At 41.8% G+C, this 19,345-nt stretch overlaps 3 protein-coding genes across 6 annotated transcripts; 1 reads left to right on the forward strand and 2 right to left on the reverse strand.

Annotated features, from left to right (window-relative positions):
- Positions 1–83: 83 nt before the first annotated feature.
- rab4a (RAB4a, member RAS oncogene family) lies at positions 84–7,969 on the forward strand. Its single transcript, XM_023272967.3, has 8 exons — positions 84–375; positions 1,925–2,005; positions 2,435–2,549; positions 3,099–3,161; positions 3,277–3,431; positions 3,664–3,759; positions 4,586–4,733; positions 5,679–7,969. The coding sequence occupies exons 1-7, from the start codon at positions 360–362 to the stop codon at positions 4,699–4,701; spliced, it is 642 nt and encodes a 213-aa protein (XP_023128735.1). The 5' UTR covers positions 84–359; the 3' UTR covers positions 4,702–4,733; positions 5,679–7,969.
- A 229-nt stretch (positions 7,970–8,198) lies between these two features.
- Positions 8,199–14,842, reverse strand: ccsapb (centriole, cilia and spindle-associated protein b). 4 transcript variants are annotated; one of them, XM_055009902.1, is made up of 6 exons: positions 13,832–14,842; positions 13,026–13,184; positions 12,522–12,890; positions 11,542–11,652; positions 10,769–10,989; positions 8,199–10,683 (listed from the first exon to the last, which is right to left on the reverse strand). In XM_055009902.1, exons 3-6 carry the CDS (start codon positions 12,871–12,873, stop codon positions 10,501–10,503), a joined length of 867 nt encoding a protein of 288 aa, XP_054865877.1. In that variant the 5' UTR covers positions 12,874–12,890; positions 13,026–13,184; positions 13,832–14,842; the 3' UTR covers positions 8,199–10,500. The 4 variants fall into 4 exon arrangements, with proteins under 4 accessions (XP_054865877.1, XP_054865871.1, XP_023128751.2 ...); XM_055009896.1 differs by having other exon boundaries at positions 12,522–12,895; XM_023272983.3 differs by lacking the exon at positions 13,026–13,184.
- A 156-nt stretch (positions 14,843–14,998) lies between these two features.
- On the reverse strand, positions 14,999–19,149 carry acta1b (actin alpha 1, skeletal muscle b). Its single transcript, XM_023272962.3, has 7 exons — positions 18,991–19,149; positions 17,947–18,083; positions 17,081–17,405; positions 16,561–16,722; positions 15,905–16,096; positions 15,613–15,794; positions 14,999–15,480 (listed from the first exon to the last, which is right to left on the reverse strand). Exons 2-7 carry the CDS (start codon positions 18,073–18,075, stop codon positions 15,337–15,339), a joined length of 1,134 nt encoding a protein of 377 aa, XP_023128730.1. The 5' UTR covers positions 18,076–18,083; positions 18,991–19,149; the 3' UTR covers positions 14,999–15,336.
- Between the last annotated feature and the right edge of the window lie 196 nt (positions 19,150–19,345).

Consider the following 19,345-nt stretch of genomic DNA (forward strand, 5'->3'; position numbering starts at 1 on the left):
GTAATAGGCTAATAATTATGGATATTTAATTACAACACACAATAATTGTATTATCTGGTTGTGTAAATATAAATTTTAAAGTACGGTCAACACAAACTTTAAAGGAATTTAAGCGATACTTTAAAGTGTGTCTGACAAATCTCACACAGACCAACAGCGCCACCCTGTGGCAGTCTGGATGTACTACACAGATCTGGGCTCACGGATGAGACAACCATGTACGGGAAGTCGGAGGGGAAAATCAGCTGGAATCCGCGGAAATCCTCCATAGGACTATTTTCCTTTACTTAGCTAGCTATCCATCTGTCAACTTCTATCCCACCCTTCCTTCTTTTGGCTGCCAAACCGCCACACTGGCGATGTCGGAGTCTTACGGTAAGGAGGTTGTTTGGCGGAGCGGCCGCCGTTAACGGGTTCCCGCAGCCACGGAGCGGGGATGAGGCAGGTGTGCCCACAGAGCTTTTTCTCACCGTAAACAGATAGCTGACGGGCTAACCGAGCCTCGGTGGAGGCTGCTGGCCTTAAAAGTGCGGTGTCAGCGGGAGGAAATCCACGGCGGTTTCACGGCAGAGTTCACTGTCGTCGTAAAAACAAAATGTACCGACTTGACGAGGTTACAAACCGGCTGAGAGGTTATCGGACAGGAGGCTGACAGCTGGCTGGATGATGGAGCTGCTGCTTTGAATGTCTCACTGAGGCTCTGCTGCTCTAGCTTCACCATTTTTATTTAGGACAATCATTATTTTGAAGTGTAGCTGGGATACTACTGCACAGAACCACCATGTATATATGCCAGTGTTCAGTGATTTAATTATGGATGCGACAGAATAGGGTTTGTTTATATCCCTACAGCTGGCTGGAGTTGTGGTTTGTGGTTTAATGCATTTATAAAAGAAGTCAGATTGTTTTTAGTCGTGTGAAAGCTGCATACAACTAAGCTGTATTGTGGTTTACGATGTTATGAATGTGGAATTTTGAGCACAATACTAATATCAATATTGAAGAGCTGTAAACTCCAATAATCACAATTAAGTAGTTAGTTCTAGTTTAACATAAACACATAAACATGTGGTTGTTTTGTAATTATGAGCATGATGCTGTACTAAGTAGTATATATTACAGTTGAAACAGCAGTGACAGATCTTTCCCATTTTCTGTACTTCTCCAAACACATGCCCACTTGCGTAGATGTCGTTAACTATGAAATGTTCTGGTATGAAATGGTATGAAACGATTTTCTACCATTTCATATTCTTTATTGTCCCCATGGGGAAATTGGTCCCAGACTCAAGTGCTGCTTAATCACAACCCGAGATTGCAAGCATTTTGTTACTCAGACTGCAAATATCACACAACTACTGGTAAAAAGGGATAAGAACACAGCGAACACTTTGCTCGACCGATGCAGCTTCAATCAGCATTGTTTAATATTTTAACTGAGAGAGGTACAAATGAGTTTTTAAAATGACAGATTTTACATTGGGTGCTTCATATCATCTGCCAGAGTATAAACACTCACAATGGAGAATATTAGATAGGTCAGACAGCATTTTCTGTGCTTGCCTGAAAAAAGATTGATCTTATACTGACTGGAAGGATTCATAATCATTCCTCTCTGTTACCTTTGTGGCAGTTTTTACCAGACAAGCAAGCTTAGATTTGAACTGTACAGTGAGACTTTCATCTATAATGCAGCGTGGTGGAATAAAGACAGAATCCTCTGATCCACTTTATACACTCTGGGTCTGTGTAAGAATCTCTGCTGGTAAAGAAAACACAAACTTTAGACTTCCAGCTAAAACCTGGAAACTCAAACTGTAAAGACTAATGTTGTCTGATGGTGTTATGACAGCTGTGAATGCCATAACAGTCGATAAATCCCGTGTTGTTTATATGCACCATTATTTCTGTGTTCCTTCTGCAGATTTCCTGTTTAAATTCCTAGTGATTGGGAACGCTGGAACAGGCAAATCCTGTCTGTTGCACCAGTTTATAGAGAAGAGATGTAAGTCAGGAAGCTGCAGCAAATCTTTCATTGTCTACTGTTCACTCGTTTTCTTTTGTGATGTTAGTTCAGTACTGTAATGTCTTAGAATCCTACAGCTGAACTATTTTCTGGTAGTACCTCAGACAAAGGGGAGGCTTGTACAGTAGTAATTCACACCGAATTGCGGGCTATAGAAGTGAAATTGGTAATGTTTTGAAACAAGTGTTAATGAGTAATGGACACATATTTAGAGGTGATAATTGGAATCCTTTTTTCAGCATAGTTGAGAGAGAACAGTGTGTTTGTAGAGATGCGTTAAGACCAGATAGTGATTTTCATTGTGCTGTACCATGTTTGTTTTTTTAATAACTGAAAACATGTAGTATAGGCTTCATCTGAGTTATTTAATAATAATGGCATGATTCCATCTTTTATTCTGTTTTCCAGTTAAGGATGAATCCAACCACACCATTGGAGTGGAGTTTGGCTCTAAAATCATCAGTGTGGTCAACAAAATGGTCAAACTGCAGATTTGGGACACTGCAGGACAGGAAAGGTTTAGGTAGGAAGAAACCCCAACAACTCCTCAGACCTCACCAATAACATATTGTTGGCCATGTGTACATGCATGTAATTCTGTTATAGAAGATATAAACAGTTGAAATGTAATTTACCACTCTATAAATGGCAGGTGTAACAGATAAAATGTTTCAGTGACATTGGAGTCCTGTATTGCTGAGCAAATAGATTCTTTATCACTGAGTGGTGGGTATTAAATGTAGAAGCCAGATTTTGCATTCTAATGCATTACTTGTTTGTTTGTATGTTACCGTGACTGTGTACAAGCTGCTCCAAACAAATTGCTCCTGCTGGGATCAGTAAAGTTGTTTGCATTGTATTGTATAGTGCTGTAGTGACAACTGTAACAGAGCTATAATTTCATTTGTTCCACTTTCTGCTGTGACAAATCAAACTGTCTCTGAATTAAATTTTTTCTTCTTCCAGCGGGGGCTATGATTAACAAATATTTGGGGACCACTGGGTTTATCCAGATCTATGGCTTTCATAGCAACGTAATGTATTCTATGTGCATGTTTTGATTCTGTCTCAGGTCTGTGACCAGGAGTTACTACAGAGGAGCAGCAGGAGCTCTGCTGGTCTATGATATCACCAGGTATCACAGAGTGCGACTCTGTAAAATCCTTTCTTAATCTGTGTTTTCTAGCCAGTCATAAAATGTAATCTGTTCCTTCCTTTCTTCTTTTTCTTTATTTCTCTGTACGCTGCAGTCGAGAGACATACAACGCTCTGACCACATGGCTGAGTGACGCCAGGATGCTGGCAAGTCAAAACATCGTCATCATCCTCTGTGGGAACAAGAAGGACCTGGACGCTGACAGGGAGGTCACATTTCTGGAGGCTTCCCGCTTTGCTCAGGAAAACGGTGAGATCATTTGCTGATCAGGTGGGATTCCTGATTACAAAAACTCTTATAACAACTGAGGAGCCTCTCCAGGCATTGATCTGAAAGTGTTACAGGATGGACATTGTTTTATTTCACGTCAGCAATTTACTACTGATTTTATTATGCTGATCATTGTAAATAGATTAATTTGACTGACATAGCACATACACTAGCTACAGCTCTAATCAGAAAACACTTGTTTGCATCACAGAGCTGATGTTCCTGGAGACCAGCGCTCTAACTGGGGAGAACGTTGAAGAGGCCTTCGTCCAGTGCGCTCGGAAAATCCTCAACAAGATAGAGTCAGGTAGGACACCCCCGAGTCTAAATCCCCTCTTATGCTAACAGGATCAACAAGCGGGCTTAGGTATGACTCCAGGCCCTGCTGCCTCACAGTCCTCAGAGAGTTTTCAAGTCACAAACAAACCATATTTCCGTCAGTTACAAGCCCAGATTACTAACCCATCATCAAGCTGGAACACTGTTTAAAAAATAATAGCAATGAATTTGAATTTACGGTACAACAATGGTACAAAAGGTGTAGAACAACTTGGATGTCTAAATTCAGAGGAGATCATTTGAAATAGAGTGTTACGATATACTGGCATTGATATCATGCTAATAATAGAGAAATTATAACAATGTAAACACAGTGCCAGTAACTATCTGGTTGAACTTCCAACAGTGAAACAACACAGAGCAGTAACTGTAATAGAGACTAAATACACAATAAGATGAAGATAAGATGGTCTGACCTCCGCACATTCAAATCCCTTATAAAAACTCACCTTTTCAAGATCACTTTTAATGTTTAACTGTTGTATGCTTTTATACCTGCTCTATTTTGACTGGTTTTGTTTTTGTTACTTTACTGTAAAGTCTCTTTGAGTGCCCAGAAGAGCACTATACAAATAAAATTTATTATTATTATAATTATTAATATTAATAAGTTCAATTTTCAAAAAAATTCACAATAATGTCATTACTGTGAATTTGATTTACTAACTTACTTGTGGAGTAAAACTCTGATATTGTGACAGCCCTAATCAGAATTAAGCTCAGGATTGTTGTGTGTTTGTTGATTAAGTGAGTTAAAGTCTTTGGACTCTTTTCACTCTCACTTCACTCTTTAGGGGAGCTGGATCCAGAGAGGATGGGTTCAGGCATCCAATATGGCGACGCTGCGTTACGACAGCTTCGTTCTCCTCGCCGTGCTCAGCCGCAGGGCACCCAGGAGTGCGGCTGCTAGTTGGACACGTTCCGGTAACGTACACAGACAAGGTGAACGCAGCAGAGGAGCAGCATGTTGTGTGGTGTGTGCACGATATACAGCAATGATAGAGTCGTTGTTTACAAGCGGGCTGAAGCAGCTTAAGATTCTGCTCATTTCTCTCTGCAGCATCTCTCAGATCTGTGCTGTCATTCACACTTTGTCTGCAACGCTTATGTCAGTCATCTGGTGACAGTGGAGCGATTTTGAGGGCATTTTTTGCTTCAGTCAAAAACAGTAATCATAATCAGTAATTGTCAGAGGTTGCATCCTTGCGTGCCTCCTTAAGAGACAACAGGATTGTAATGCTGATAATAATTAATTAGAGACTTAAAGGAAGAGGTGTATGTTTTGTGGCTGTCAACAAATCTCATGAAACAACCAAAACCAACAATGCATTTGTTTGTCGTAGTACTTTTTCACTTTACCAGCTTTTCTCTCAGCTCCATGGACATTTGCTCCTATTGAAGACATAAATCTTAAATTAAGAAATTGGATAAATAACTTCCTGAAACAGTTGCTGTAACTGTAATTTTTAATCACCATTCACGCAGGAGTTGTTTGGGTGGCACTTTTTTTCAAATGTGGATTTGTCATGATGATTTCCAGCAGTGAGATGTGGGATCGACTCAGAATGAATGACAGTAGACGTGTTGATCGTGATGAAGTGTGTGTTTGTGTGTGACTCTGTGACTTACTTCTAAACATTTTTGGACAACAATAGAGCTCTGTGGCTCAGAGGAACAAAGTGCATCAGGCTTTGGCTACACAGAGAATACTTTTTAGTTAGTTGATGCTATTTTGGTGCTGCCAGTATCTCTGCAGGTCTTTGTCCAGTAATGATGACAATTGCTCATTAGGTGTTTGAGTAGAAATTGTTGATGCACCTCTGCTCTCTGCCCCCTCGTTGTTGCTTTACGGCTGTGCTGCTTTGTTTCTGCGTGTGCTGGAGACAGGTTTGTGAAGACCAGGAGAAGAACAGCCACGGGAGACCCGACCATGTTGGGTTCAGGTTGCTATGCTGGTGACTCCTCCCTGACCTTCGACCTTTGCACGGACCCTTCAGAACCTTCGTTGTCATGGCTGCACTTGCAGAGAACTGAACAGAATTCCCAGCCACGCCCCCTCTCAGAACTCTGAAGATCTCCAAGGTAACCAGAGGCCGCCCACCCTCCAACAGTCTGCTCCCCTATTGGACCAAACTCCTCCCAGTCCTCCAGCCAGGATGTGAATTACTGACTAGCTTCTCCTACCTTTCTACTTCACACCTGCCTACGCAGCTTATCACACTTTGTTTTCCTACTGATTCCTGTCCAGCTTCTGGCTGCACTACTTAAAGGAGCAGTCGACATTTTGAGCAGTTTCTTTTATGTGTGTTTGAATTAAAGGAACATAGATATCGCAGGTTATTTAAGCCTTTTTCATACATGCAATAAGTGACATTGCTGGCTGCATTCTGTTGTTCAGACAAGGACCACATTTACGTTAATGTTCCTCACTGCTTCATTCAGAGATACCACTACAGTGATGGAGAGAGGCACTGTACACACACGATGCTTGCCATACATACACGATTGAGCTGTCAGTATGTCATAATCTTGTGCATTCCCTATCCATTAATGTGACTGCATGCAGTTCAGCCTTGTGCCAAGCTGAAAGTGACACATAAATGCTACTAGGTTCGACCTAGTAACTTACAAAACATTCACCAGTGTGATCATTCAGCCATGAAGTCAACATGTTTGGATGCCGTCAGATTAATGGATAGGAGTGCATGTCTGAAAGGAGCTTCAGTTAGCTTTAAAGGTGTTGGTAGGAGGATTTTTGTAACAAACCACGTGAACCTTCATGCTAAGCTAAGCTAACTGCTTCCTGACTTCAGCTTGGTACTTGACGTACTAATGCAGGGTATCAATTCTGTCATCTAAGAAGAATTATGTAACCTTTAACCACATAATCCTTCCCTTTTACAGCACTTCTCTTTCTCTATTGACCTGCTGCTCACCTGTTTTAAACACCCCACTAACAGTTCACAGACTACCTGTACATTTTGCTCTCTCTGTATGCCTGCTCTGCTTTCCCCTTATACAAGTTCTCTCTGAGCAAAGTTGCCACCAAATGACATGTTACCAGTTTACCTGCTGTACCCTCTTGCCCTCGATCTTTCCCTTTTCTTGCATTGTTTACATCCCTCATCTCTCTCCTCTGGTCCTCCTGCAGCATCGTACACACTGTACAGTGTTCTTGTATATAGAGACTGACGCATGTTTTCTCAAACAGAATATCAGAGTATTTCATTATGAAGATATATTCTATGTATATTAAAGTAGATATCATATTCAGCATCTGTTTCATGCTCCACTGTATTATTATCATGTTAAGCTACAATACACCGGCAACTTGTGAGCAGTACAGATGAGCAGTACTGTTTTCAGCAATGATGTGTTTCGTGGATGTGGATTTTATTATCATTATGAGGATGAATGCTCACAGATATTAAAAAAAAAAATCAGACAGAGGCAGCCTGAAGTATTGTGAGAAAACACTGGGCCTTCTGTTTGTTTGTTGAAGTCATTTGTGTGAAATGCAATTTTTGGATTCCCAGTGGCAGATTCAGGTTTCACCACTGAGTTACATGGTAGTGTAACACGTCTTTATCAAAGCGATTCCATTTATGACAAATGACTGATTTCTCACTTCTAAATGTTGCCTGTTTACATGAGACTGACTGACTGCTGCCAGCTGTGGGGTGATACTAACTAAAAGCATTTCAAGTTTTAGCAATGGTATAAAACTATCTGATGTGTGCTTTATTTATTTTTCGTCTCTTGTTCCGCCACATGAAACCTTAGTGACAGAACTTTAATGTGGGTTTTTTTATTTGCAGATTTTGATTCAGAGGGATGCTTTTTTTTTTGTTTTATGGTGCATTCAAGCATTGCAACAAGTCATTTACTGCTTATACCTTAAGCAATTTTTGTCCATTAAAAATTAGACCGTTAAATTAGGCACACTTCAAACGGTAGAAGTATTTCACGTTAAATTATCCTCAAGTGTTTGATATCTGATGGTGGCTTTGGCTGCTCCACATCAGGTTCCTGTCATGTGTTTATCTCATCAGGTCCTTTTGTTTTATATTTATGTATGTCCATTTTTCTCTTGTCATTATGAATATCATAGATTTTTAATTTATTGTGTATGACAAAAGGCATATGTTTTTAAAATAAAAACTACTGCAAATCCAGAATTGTTTTTCTGTCATTTTACAACATATTTTAAGCTCTAATGGACATAATACACAAGAAAGCAGATAACATGAGAGGGTTAATATTAACAGGCATAAACATGCTGTTGTGTTATAAGCCACTGAGACACCAGAACATGCCAGAACAAGAACTCAAGTCTGTTGTTATCGATGCTAAATGAGATTTAAACCAAAGAATATGCCATTTTGTACAGAGACAAACATGTAGAAATGCGATTTATTAAATGCTTTATTATAAGCTTTACCATTTAAGCCAAACAAATCTTCTAATACATCAGTTATGTACATGGATTATATTAAAAGCCCCATATGTAAACAGAATAACATGTATTCAAGTTGTTTACATCCTTCATGTCATCAGTAAATTAAATACATTTTATTAGTTGTTTGAAATGAAGGGGACTCATTAATGAAATCTGGTACTTTATTTCCTTTTTCTTTAAACCAGACTGTACCATCAAACCTCAGTACTTCTGGTGCTTCATTGGTCAAAATCTCCATTTCTTCCTCCTTTCTGATTAAACATTCTAGTTCATTCTACATTCTGACACCATCCTGGACCGAAATTAATATTTTGGCTTGGTGGATTTCTGCTGTACATGACCAAGTACATGTACAAAAACATGTGGTAAGTGTAGGTACAACGTCTCTACAGTAAAAACAGTAACTCCACTATAAAGTTTGGTCTCATTAACACACTAACAAAGAATTAGGTGAAGTAAAAACTACCCTGTTTCGTTCCTGCTCTCTGAGATTGTCAAAGTTTACTACATTATAGAAACACACAGGCTCAAATGCAGTTATTTACATTATAATATTGCACAAAGCTATATTGCAGTATAACTTAAAACATTGAAAAGCTTTACAAAAAGCAAATTTAATGCAACACTGAACTCAAATTTGCTATAACAGCACAAAGATTTTTTTAAAAACTGTTAAAAGTCTAAATGTAAAGCACAAGTTTCCTGCCCTCTCTTCTCCTTTTTCTGAAAAATATTCACACCAATAACATCAATAACAATCCGACAATGGCTGCAAAGGGAAAAAATGCTTGTCTTTATGGCACACAGCTGTTGTGGTGACTAGATTTGATTTTAACAGCAATGAGGAGATCCGATCTCTTACGCAAAAAGTCACATTTTTTCTTAAGCGAGTACAAATAACGTCTGATGTTCAGTACATACACATCTAAATTATTTTAATTAACTTTAAGTTAATTTTGTACAGATATTATTTCAGAAAGGTGACAATTTATGAAAGTGCAGTTTTGATTTGATTTAGTAAATTAGTAAAACATAATTATGTATTTCTGACTACAGGTTATTTCAGGATCATTTAATGTCCTCTTTTTGGCTATAAAGCTGATTCAGTGCGAAGTTTGGCCTCAACAACAAACATTTGATTGTTTTGCTTTGAAAGTTATCTACATTACATGTATGTTGTTTTTAATATTACACTTTCTGCTGATAAATGTCCCATAACCACTGGATGTATAAAACAAACATGACAATATCAACAGAAACACACTGTTCACAGTCATTCAGTGGCTTTAAAATACATCATTAGCACCTCGCGATTGAATATAAAACCATTCTATTGAGTACAAAACATCAATTACATGTCAAAGTGTTCATGAGCTCATTAGAAAATGCAACTGCCACAACACACAAGTGTGATTTGTACTGTCAGTACAGTGATTAACTATCCATCTAAACCAAATCCCATAGGATCAATCCATCAAGCGTTACACAAACAAGAACTAGTTCACGGCAGTAAGTGACCTAAAAATCTAAAGCTGTAACACTATTAGACATATTTCTGTGTTGACAAATACTTTGCACTCAGTACTAAGAAAAGAAAATACCTAGAAACATCGAAAAGCTGCAGAAATTTGAGGAAAAACTCAGTTGCTAAATCCATTTTACACAATAATTTAGAATACAAATAATGTGATTGTGTGTGTACAGTAAGCGATGTATTGTTTACATAACTGTTCATTTTACATCAGCAGTGTTTTAACGACAAGCCTTCATCTAGTCAGACACTATGCCTCCACTGTGGTTTGATATCTGTATAAAAATATGGACACATCATATACAGCATGTGTTTAAAGGGTCTGCATCAAAGTATGGCTGTAAAATTCATTTTGGACTCATCTATATATTTGCACATAATAGATGTATTCATTAACTATACACTATATAGTTTCTTTCAAGAGTTTCTTCTATCCTTTAAAATGTTTCTTATTGTACTGTATTTATTAAAACTGGTGTATATAAAAACGTGACAGTACACATCTGAGGGAATAAGCCACACAGTGAAGTTCAATGTTCAAGATTTTGTTAGTTTGCATCCTGGATGGGAGAATAATACACATTTAGGAGCCTTTGTATAAATCCACACCACACTACATCTGTAGGTGTCTGAGCTTCAGAGGTGAGAGGCAATGATGGCTTCATATTTGTACATTTGTCTAGAATTATCCTGATGTTGCTGTTTTTACTGTATGTGTCCTATCGGGAGCGAGCAGAGAAGCAGCGCATGTACTCAGTGAGCCAGGGGTTGTACTCGGGTTGAACCAGCTTCCTGGCCTTGTTCAGGTCAGCGGACTTAGCTCTTCGGCGCTCACTTCGCTGGGTCTGAATCTGACGCTCCACCTCCCGCCTGGTCTTCGCACGCAGAGCCGATTCGTGGATCTACCAGAAAAATAAACATCAACGGTCAGGTTCTGCTAATGTTTCTGCATCCACAGATCAACACAACAACATGCAGAAAGATCACCTCTTTAGTCGAAGCTGCAGGGCCAACGTTGTGCGTCTTCCTGCATGCCATGTCTGCATCCTTCTCCCCTGAACCGTACAGAGCGAAAGGATGTCTGCTCTCCTTGCTGTCATCCCTGGGCTGCCGTGATGGTGCAGGCCTGACCCGCTGGGAGCGCCAAGTTTGCCTTGTGGATTTGGAGGGTTTACTCTGCTGTGGTTGGGGTCCTCCAGTGTCTTTCACTATAGAAATAAAAGACAAAGAGGCTAAAGCATCACCAACATAGCAGGCCTTCACATTACTGTAGTGGAAATAGACAGCATGAAGTGTAATTGCACTTGCCAATAATAAAATGTTCAAATGGGTTAAATAGGAAGAAGAAGTTTCAGGCTTAACATATATCTGATAGGCACTACATTCTAACTAAGGACAGTAGGGCTGAACGAAAATATGCAATTGCAACTTTGTCTGAAAGATAACGCAATTGCTATTTATGATTTGCAATGTCATTTTTTAAAAGTCAAGCGTAGGTTCAATATTTATTGGACAATAGATTCAAAACATACGACAGTATTTCCATGAGACATCAACAAAAATGTAACTGCCTCACAATGAGGATGGCATTGTGAAAAACTATCACAAAAGTTTAAGCCCTGTGTCAGACGTGCTGCATAACATGTATCGGAAACTGCAGTCTTTGTCATTTACGCATTGCACTGTTTCAAATTGCAATTTTGATTTAAAATGGATTAACTGTTTACTCTCACGGTCAGTACTTTTCTACACTGGATCACCTTTGTCTCTGTGAGGAGCTGTTAATGGTTTGCTGCCTTGGCTGCTGGCTCTTTGCTCCTCTCTCTCCTCCTGTAGCACTCTTGTCTCCTCAGCACCATCACGCTGAGAGCCTGAGGAGAGAGGAACGTATGATGATATAGAAGAACATGCATGCATCCCAATGTATTGTAAATATATAATTTTTAGTTTGTAATGAGGGGACCTGTAAAAACTCATTCATGAAATCTGGTACTTTGTTTCCTTTTTCACTGAACTAGATCACACTGTCAAATTTCAGTGCTTGTGAAGCTTTGCTATTCAAAATCTCCACTTCTTCCTCCTTACTGATTAAAAATTCTGGAGCAGGAAGATTTAGAATGATACCATCCTGGACTGAATTAATATTTTGGCTTGGCTGATCTCTGTTGTACATGACCAAGTTCAACTTCAAAAACATCTGGAAAATGCAGGTAAAATGTCTCTACAGTATGAACAGGAGCTACATTATAAAGTTTGGTCCCACTGACAAACTAACAAAGAGATAAGTAATAACTAGCCCATTTCATTTGTGTTGTGAGATTGTCAAAATTCACTACATCATTAAAAACACACTGTCTCAAATCAGTTACTTACATACTCATAATATAGCACAAAACTATATGGTAATATAACTTAAAAACTTTACAAAAGGCAAATAAATAATCTAATATTGCACTCAAATTTGCAATAACAATACAAAGAGTTTTTAAAATGTTGTAATTTTGAATGAAAAGCATCTATTATCCTTTTTCTGATAAACATTCACAATCATAACATCAATAACAATCCAACAATGGCTGCAAAGGAAAAACGCTGGTGTTTAAGGCACATAGCTGATGTTATGGTTAGCAGAGCTGAGACAAAAAGCAAGCCAAGTAATGTAATACTGAAGTCAAATTTTCAAAAACAGCACAAAGATTTTAAAATTGCTTAATGTCTTGCTTTTGTAGCTCATCATTACCTTGGCCTGCAGATCCATGCTTGTCCTCCTCCTCGGCTTGGACAGGAAGCCTGGGTACAGGGCCTGTGGTGGAGGTCTGCTGCTCCCTCCTCGCCCCGTCACACTCCTCCAGCTCCTCGGCCCCTACCTGGCTCTTGCTGGGTGGAGGAGGTGGAGGAGGAGGGGCTGGGCTTCGTCCTCCGGAGTCTGAATCAGTGTCGGAGCCACTCCAGAACCAGGGGTTGTGTGTGTGCTCCAGCAGCCTGCGGGTCAGCCGGTACTTCAGCATCTCCTCGTAGCATTTAGTGTAAGTCTCCCATTTGGGGTCTTTGAACTTCTTCATGTACTCCGAGCGGATCCTCTTCGTCACCATGTTGTCGGTTTAGGAAACTGAACTGAAACAGACAACAAAGCTTAAAAACTCTGCGAAAAATGTTGTTACACACACACGCAAGTGAACGATAATAATGACATACACTATTAGACTGTGAAAGGACTGTGTATTAACCTAAACAACGTACGCACTTGTACTGTGTCGCTTCACCGCCAGACATTTAAACCATAACGTGGAAGCAGTTAAAACCAATGGAAGAGCAGCAGGGGCTTCCCCTCCGCCTCAAGAACCCGCCTACTTTCTACCCGGGTTCGCAGTCACAGAAGGTTGTAGTTCCCCTCTGCAGATCGCTAAAAAAAAACACCAGACTGTAGTTTTGGAGAAATTACAAAGCAAAACAACCGCTCAGAAAACCAATTCAGCCTTTTCCTTTAACAACGAGCCGCAGGTGAAGATCTGATGAACCGTTACGACGTACGCAGCAGAAATTTCTTGAACGTGATGACGTAGGCACCAGCTCCTGCTCTGATTGGCTACGGCGGAAAAGCAGTGTTGAACACTAGATGAAAGGTCAGGCGCAGCCCCGATGAGAAAACACCGCAGCTACCCTAACCTGCTCACCTGACACGTTACAATCTAGTTTTAATCGCTAGAATACGGTGGATCTGCACCCCCAGCACTTTAAACAGGCTCCTAATAAATGTAACAGTATCATATGCGCCACTACGCAGTAACAGAGTGTTAATGTACTGCTTATTTTATTGCTCTGCACTATGTCACCTCGTCATGATAAATATGTCCATGTTATGTATAGATGTCTGTTAATCATATGGTAATACGGTGCATCGATAATCGCCTGTCAGCGTTCGCAGAAATAGCTCAGCAAACGTTAAATCTCGCTGACAATCCCTCGGCTTTGGTCAACAACAGCGCACGGCCCGACAGGAGAAATTCAGGGCGGTAAGAGTCTAATTTTGTGTACAGTAAATATACTTACACCGGGCTCGGATTTCACGGAAGCACAGCAGAACAGATGGCCTTCACCGACAGCGCTGCTGTAATCACACAGGCTGCGTCTCCCAGCTTAGCTCCGCCCGCCTGGAGACGTTTTTAAAAAGCCAAACACACCCGCAACAGGTGGCCCGGGTCGGGATGTCAGGAATGCAGCCAACCATTTGGCTGATAATGATTTCTGTCAGGTGGGAAAAGAGGAGGAAAGGACAATTTGTTTCATTGTACTGACGCATGAAGTCAAACCTTTAAAGGGGATTCACTGGGTGTCTCTTCTTAAATTGGGGTCGGTTGTGCTTTTAATTGACCACTGATGGCTTCAAGGGACCTCGTGAAAATGCCAGAGCGGGAGAAAATGGTTTAAAGGTGTCTTATTATTGGCTGCGTAAAAGGACAAACGTGCGCACCTGACCTCAGACCCGCCCTGCGCCCTCCTTTGTCCTTTCAGCCCAGACCTAAACCAGCGCCCAGACAACCGGGTGAGCTTTTATGCATATAAGGCAGGGCTGTGGAGATGCCCAACTGTACACGGAGCCTGGTTTTGTCTAAAGATGGTCTGGGGGCCGAGGGAGGCGCAGGGTAGGCAGCTCAACGGGATTCAGAGCCGGGTGTCAGGTGTCCAGTGCTACTGATCCGGGTCAGTCGAAAGCGGCGCTGCTGCTGCTGCCTTGGCGCATTCCTGGCAAGTCAAACTCCGACTGTCGGAGCTGGAGGGCGTCGCTTTTTACCCCCACATTCACCGAGCACCCTCCAGCATACAGTAGCTGATGGGACAGAAAGCCCCTACCTCCCTCCCTTCCCCTCACTCATCCAATTATGATCCAGGGATCAGTGTACTCTTAGCGAAATGTATGAACTCACCCGATCAGCTGACCTATGGGATCTATGAAGTTTGTTATGGGTCAATTTTTTTGTGATTATTTTGATTAGCTTTACCAATCTTTCCCTGATTCTTGCTGGAGTTAAATATTGTAGCTATAAGATGCCATTGTAGCCTATTTGTGTGGCTATGAAGGCATATTCAGTTTGAAGGTGTCTTTTAAATGCTAGAAATCACCCACATTTGACCATTTAGTGTAATATTAACCAAAAAGCTTTTGTTTTCTATGGTACTGTCCCTCTAACATAAAAAATGAAGGCCAGGGGCAAAGTGTACCAAATAATGGACTTTAATAAATTATCAATATGTATATACACTTACATTCACATGTGTTGGGCAACATGTTGTTGTTATTTTTTTTATTAAAGTTTTTTTGGTGGATGCATGGTTCAGTGATGGTTTTCACAGCCTTTCTCCGTGCAACACAGACAACAGACAGCTATAAAATATGCACATTTTAAAAGGATAAAAAATGCATATGAATGTCAATAGCGCAGACAGAAAGTCCATTGACAGCAGAGTGTTGCTGTGCCGCAGAGGTTGTTCCTCCTCCTTGCTTGATCTCCAGATAGCTGGTGGTGATGGAGAAGCTGGAGAAAAAGATGGAGGATTTAGAAGCACTTCCTGTGGACAATGCTGGGGCCAGCCTCGTCGTACTCCTGCTTGGAGATCCACATCTGCTGGAAGGTGGACAGGGAAGCCAGGATAGAGCCACCGATCCAGACGGAGTACTTCCTCTCGGGAGGAGCAATGATCTAGAGGAGGAGGAGAGAGTGGATCAGTAAAGTGGAATCGTGCGTAATTGTGTGACTTACGCGTAAAATATTTCAGTTTCTGTTTATGAAGTTATGCGTTTAGGTCTCCTATTTAAGTCAAGTTTCAAGTACCTTGATCTTCATGGTGCTGGGGGCCAGAGCAGTGATCTCCTTCTGCATACGGTCAGCAATACCAGGGTACATGGTGGTACCGCCGGAGAGCACATTGTTGGCGTACAGATCCTTACGGATGTCAATGTCGCACTTCATGATGCTGTTGTAGGCAGTCTCATGAATACCAGCAGACTCCATACCTGGTCAGATGAGAAGAAAAAGTGTCAAGAGAGGGGCACCCAGCATGGCGCAAGGCTCCATATGTCTCATTCGTGTATTTATGAGAGAAATAAATGAATATCTGAAGTACCGATGAAGGAAGGCTGGAAGAGGGTCTCGGGGCAACGGAACCTCTCGTTACCGATGGTGATGACCTGACCGTCGGGAAGCTCGTAGCTCTTCTCCAGGGAGGAGGAGGAGGCAGCGGTGGCCATCTCGTTCTCGAAGTCCAGAGCCACATAGCACAGCTTCTCCTTGATGTCGCGCACGATCTCACGCTCAGCTGTGGGGAGACAAGTTGATGAGATTATTCAGAGTGCCAAAGAGTGCACACCACAGACAAAATGTGCGTCAGAACAAACGAATTCATAGCCGTAAACTACAAAGGTTACTCTAAGTTATAGAAATGTCTACATCTCCTTTTCGTTGTTACAGTTAACAAATTAAAATAGTATCCCCAGCATCATTTCCAAGCACAGCGCGCACGAAGGTATATGATAAAAATTTACCTAAAAGTATAAAGGTTAAAGTTCTTTGGTTTTATGCGCAAATCTCTGATGCTGTGGGTCGATTTTACATCAGTCATCATAACAAATTATTCCACAGCTGCCGATGAAAGAAATTTTAAATTCTGATGCTAATTTATAATATATTTCTCCAACTAGTGTCTGCTTAAAAAGTGATGTATAAGCTTTTGTTTGGATTCTTTTTTCCCCCAGATCCTTTGTAAAAGACGGAGTTCCTCACCGGTGGTCACGAAAGAGTAGCCACGCTCAGTCAGGATCTTCATCAGGTAGTCGGTCAGATCGCGACCAGCCAGATCCAGACGCATGATAGCGTGAGGCAGGGCGTAACCCTCATAGACTGGGACGTTGTGGGTCACACCATCACCAGCATCCAGCACAATACCTAAAGAGAGGCAAGGAGGGAGTTTAGTTAAAGTCAGGGTGACAAAAATCCTCAAGCTAAGTATTGTGCGTAAAAGTGTGACTAAAGTGAGAAACTGAGCTTCGTAAGAGCCACAAACGTGAACAAACAGTCGCAGAAAGGCTTGTCGACTGTGCGTAAAAGTTGTGCGTAAAATTATTTAAATGGGAAAATGCCCCATTAACAGCTCAGTTAATAGTATGTGTTGCAATTGCATTGTAATATTATCAGTCAGAAGTGTCAATTGCATTCTATTCTGTGATAAAGGTGATGTGTTTTGTGTGTTTAGGAAGCTGTGTCTGCGTCCTGAGTGGCAGCTGTTTGTTGCTGTCAGTCTTACCGGTGGTACGGCCGGAGGCGTACAGGGACAGGACAGCCTGGATGGCCACATACATGGCGGGGACGTTGAAGGTCTCAAACATGATCTGGGTCATCTTCTCTCTGTTGGCCTTGGGGTTCAGGGGAGCCTCAGTGAGCAGGGTGGGGTGCTCCTCGGGGGCAACTCTCAGCTCATTGTAGAAGGTGTGGTGCCAGATCTTCTCCATGTCGTCCCAGTTGGTGATGATACCGTGCTCAATGGGGTACTTCAGAGTCAGGATACCTCTCTTGCTCTGGGCCTCGTCGCCGACGTAGGAATCCTTCTGACCCATACCGACCATGACACCCTGAAGGGGGAAGAGAGAGCGGGATAAATGAAAGGTTAGCCGGGGACGTCAAATAATCCATACAAATGTATGACCTTTTCCGACAGATAAAAGTCTTTGGACGGGCATAGTGACAATTGCGTAAATGTGCCAAATACCAGCGTGAGTCACAGAGACAGACAGAGAGCAATTGTGAGACTGTCAGTTCACCTGTGACCAATTTAGACTTAAAGTGGTAAAGGCCACATTGCTGGAGGTAAAGGGAGCCACAACTACATGGCTCAAGGTACATTATTCCACGCTGATATCACTTGTCACTCTCACACTGAAAGAATTAAATCTCTGCCAAATATTTAGAGTAAATCCAGCAGGATACCTCTGCCAAAATAATGTAGCTAAGATTGTTCAGTTATTCCTTTTAAAATCTAGGTAAAACGTTTCTCTGTATTGTAGAATAAATTGGCTGAGGTGTATTAATTGCATTTAGTGTTAAATAATCACTGCTGCCAATTAGTCTTTTCCTCGAAGTCGAACCTATTGGAGCAGTTTCTCTGCTGTTTACCTGATGACGGGGGCGGCCGACGATGGAGGGGAACACGGCCCTGGGGGCATCGTCTCCGGCGAAGCCAGCCTTCACCAGGCCGGAGCCGTTGTCGCACACAAGGGCGGTAGTCTCATCGTCGTCACACATGTTGGCTTCTGTATGAGAGGAGCGGAAGAAAAAGATTTAGTTTCACGGAATCAAATCCCCATGGCGCGACACTGTACTGTATGCCGCCGAAATTGCTTCCAAAATAAAACTTTACTTCACACGTTAGTTTCCTGAAAACTCATACCAGGTATCTTAATTTTAGACTAAAGTAACTAAAAATAATTGAACCCACTGGAGCATGAACATGATCAGGCCCATGGTTTGCGCTTAATGTCTCCATGGCACACTGACGCAGACCATTACGCATGACGTATAGGCCTGTTTGAATCAAAAATGTCATTAAAAATGATGGATGTAAAGCTTAAGTATAGTTTTGCTTCAAATGTCAATCGTAATTTGGCAAGATCTAAGATCTGTTCTTCATAATATTTTAATTTGTACAGTGTAAACCTATTCAAAACTTGAAGCAAAATCAGTGCTCTAAGATGTGCTAAAATTCAACAAAATCTACAAATTTTCTGTCTCTTTTTTGGGTCTTAGGTAAACTATTCTGGCTTTTAAATTGATCTGATTTTCAGAAGTCTGTGTTACAGCCCTGAAAAATCAGTCTATCAGTAAATCTGCTCTATCTACCATAGGAAATAATTCATCTATCCAGAATTTCTAGACCTGATAATTCTGGCCTCTTTTGTCTAATATTCCTATTTCTATGTACTCTCTCAGGCCTCAGCTATCAACAGTTGTTCTCCTCTGGTCTCTACACTCTAGCCTGTCCTCTAGAGAAGATGCCCGTATAGTCTCTAGCAGTATCTCATCCTGGGCTCCTGTCCTGGGGCACTGCCTAGCTTCTGCTCCAGTAGATGCTCCAGTGGTTCCCTGCATGGATCAGGCCTACTCTGCCGTCCCAACCTGGATGAGTGGCTGCAGGAGTGGCAGGTCCTCGCTGGGTCTTACCTTAGGAGTGTGTCTGCGGCTCGGAGAGAATGACCCAACCAGTGCTGCTGCTGAACCAGCTACGGTCCTGTCTGCTGCCCGTCCACCTTTTATACCCAACCTCCACCATTCACAAACCTCAGCACTGGCCCCCATCCCGGCCCTCGGCCATATTAGGATGCTGACAGGCCGAGGCTGAGGAGTGGGTGGGGAGGGCGCAGCAAGGAGGCGCGCCTCGCGGTGGGAAGGAGGGCGCGCCTCCATCCAACAGGTTGCAGGATGGGGATCAGGAGTGACGCTGCGCGCCCCCGACGAGCAGAGAGCGTGCGCCATATATGGAACTGTCGCTTTGACCTCCCATCGAGCCCCGCAGTCC

This window comes from Amphiprion ocellaris, chromosome 1 (genome assembly GCF_022539595.1).
Source record: "Amphiprion ocellaris isolate individual 3 ecotype Okinawa chromosome 1, ASM2253959v1, whole genome shotgun sequence".
NCBI classification, from domain to species: domain Eukaryota; kingdom Metazoa; phylum Chordata; class Actinopteri; family Pomacentridae; genus Amphiprion; species Amphiprion ocellaris.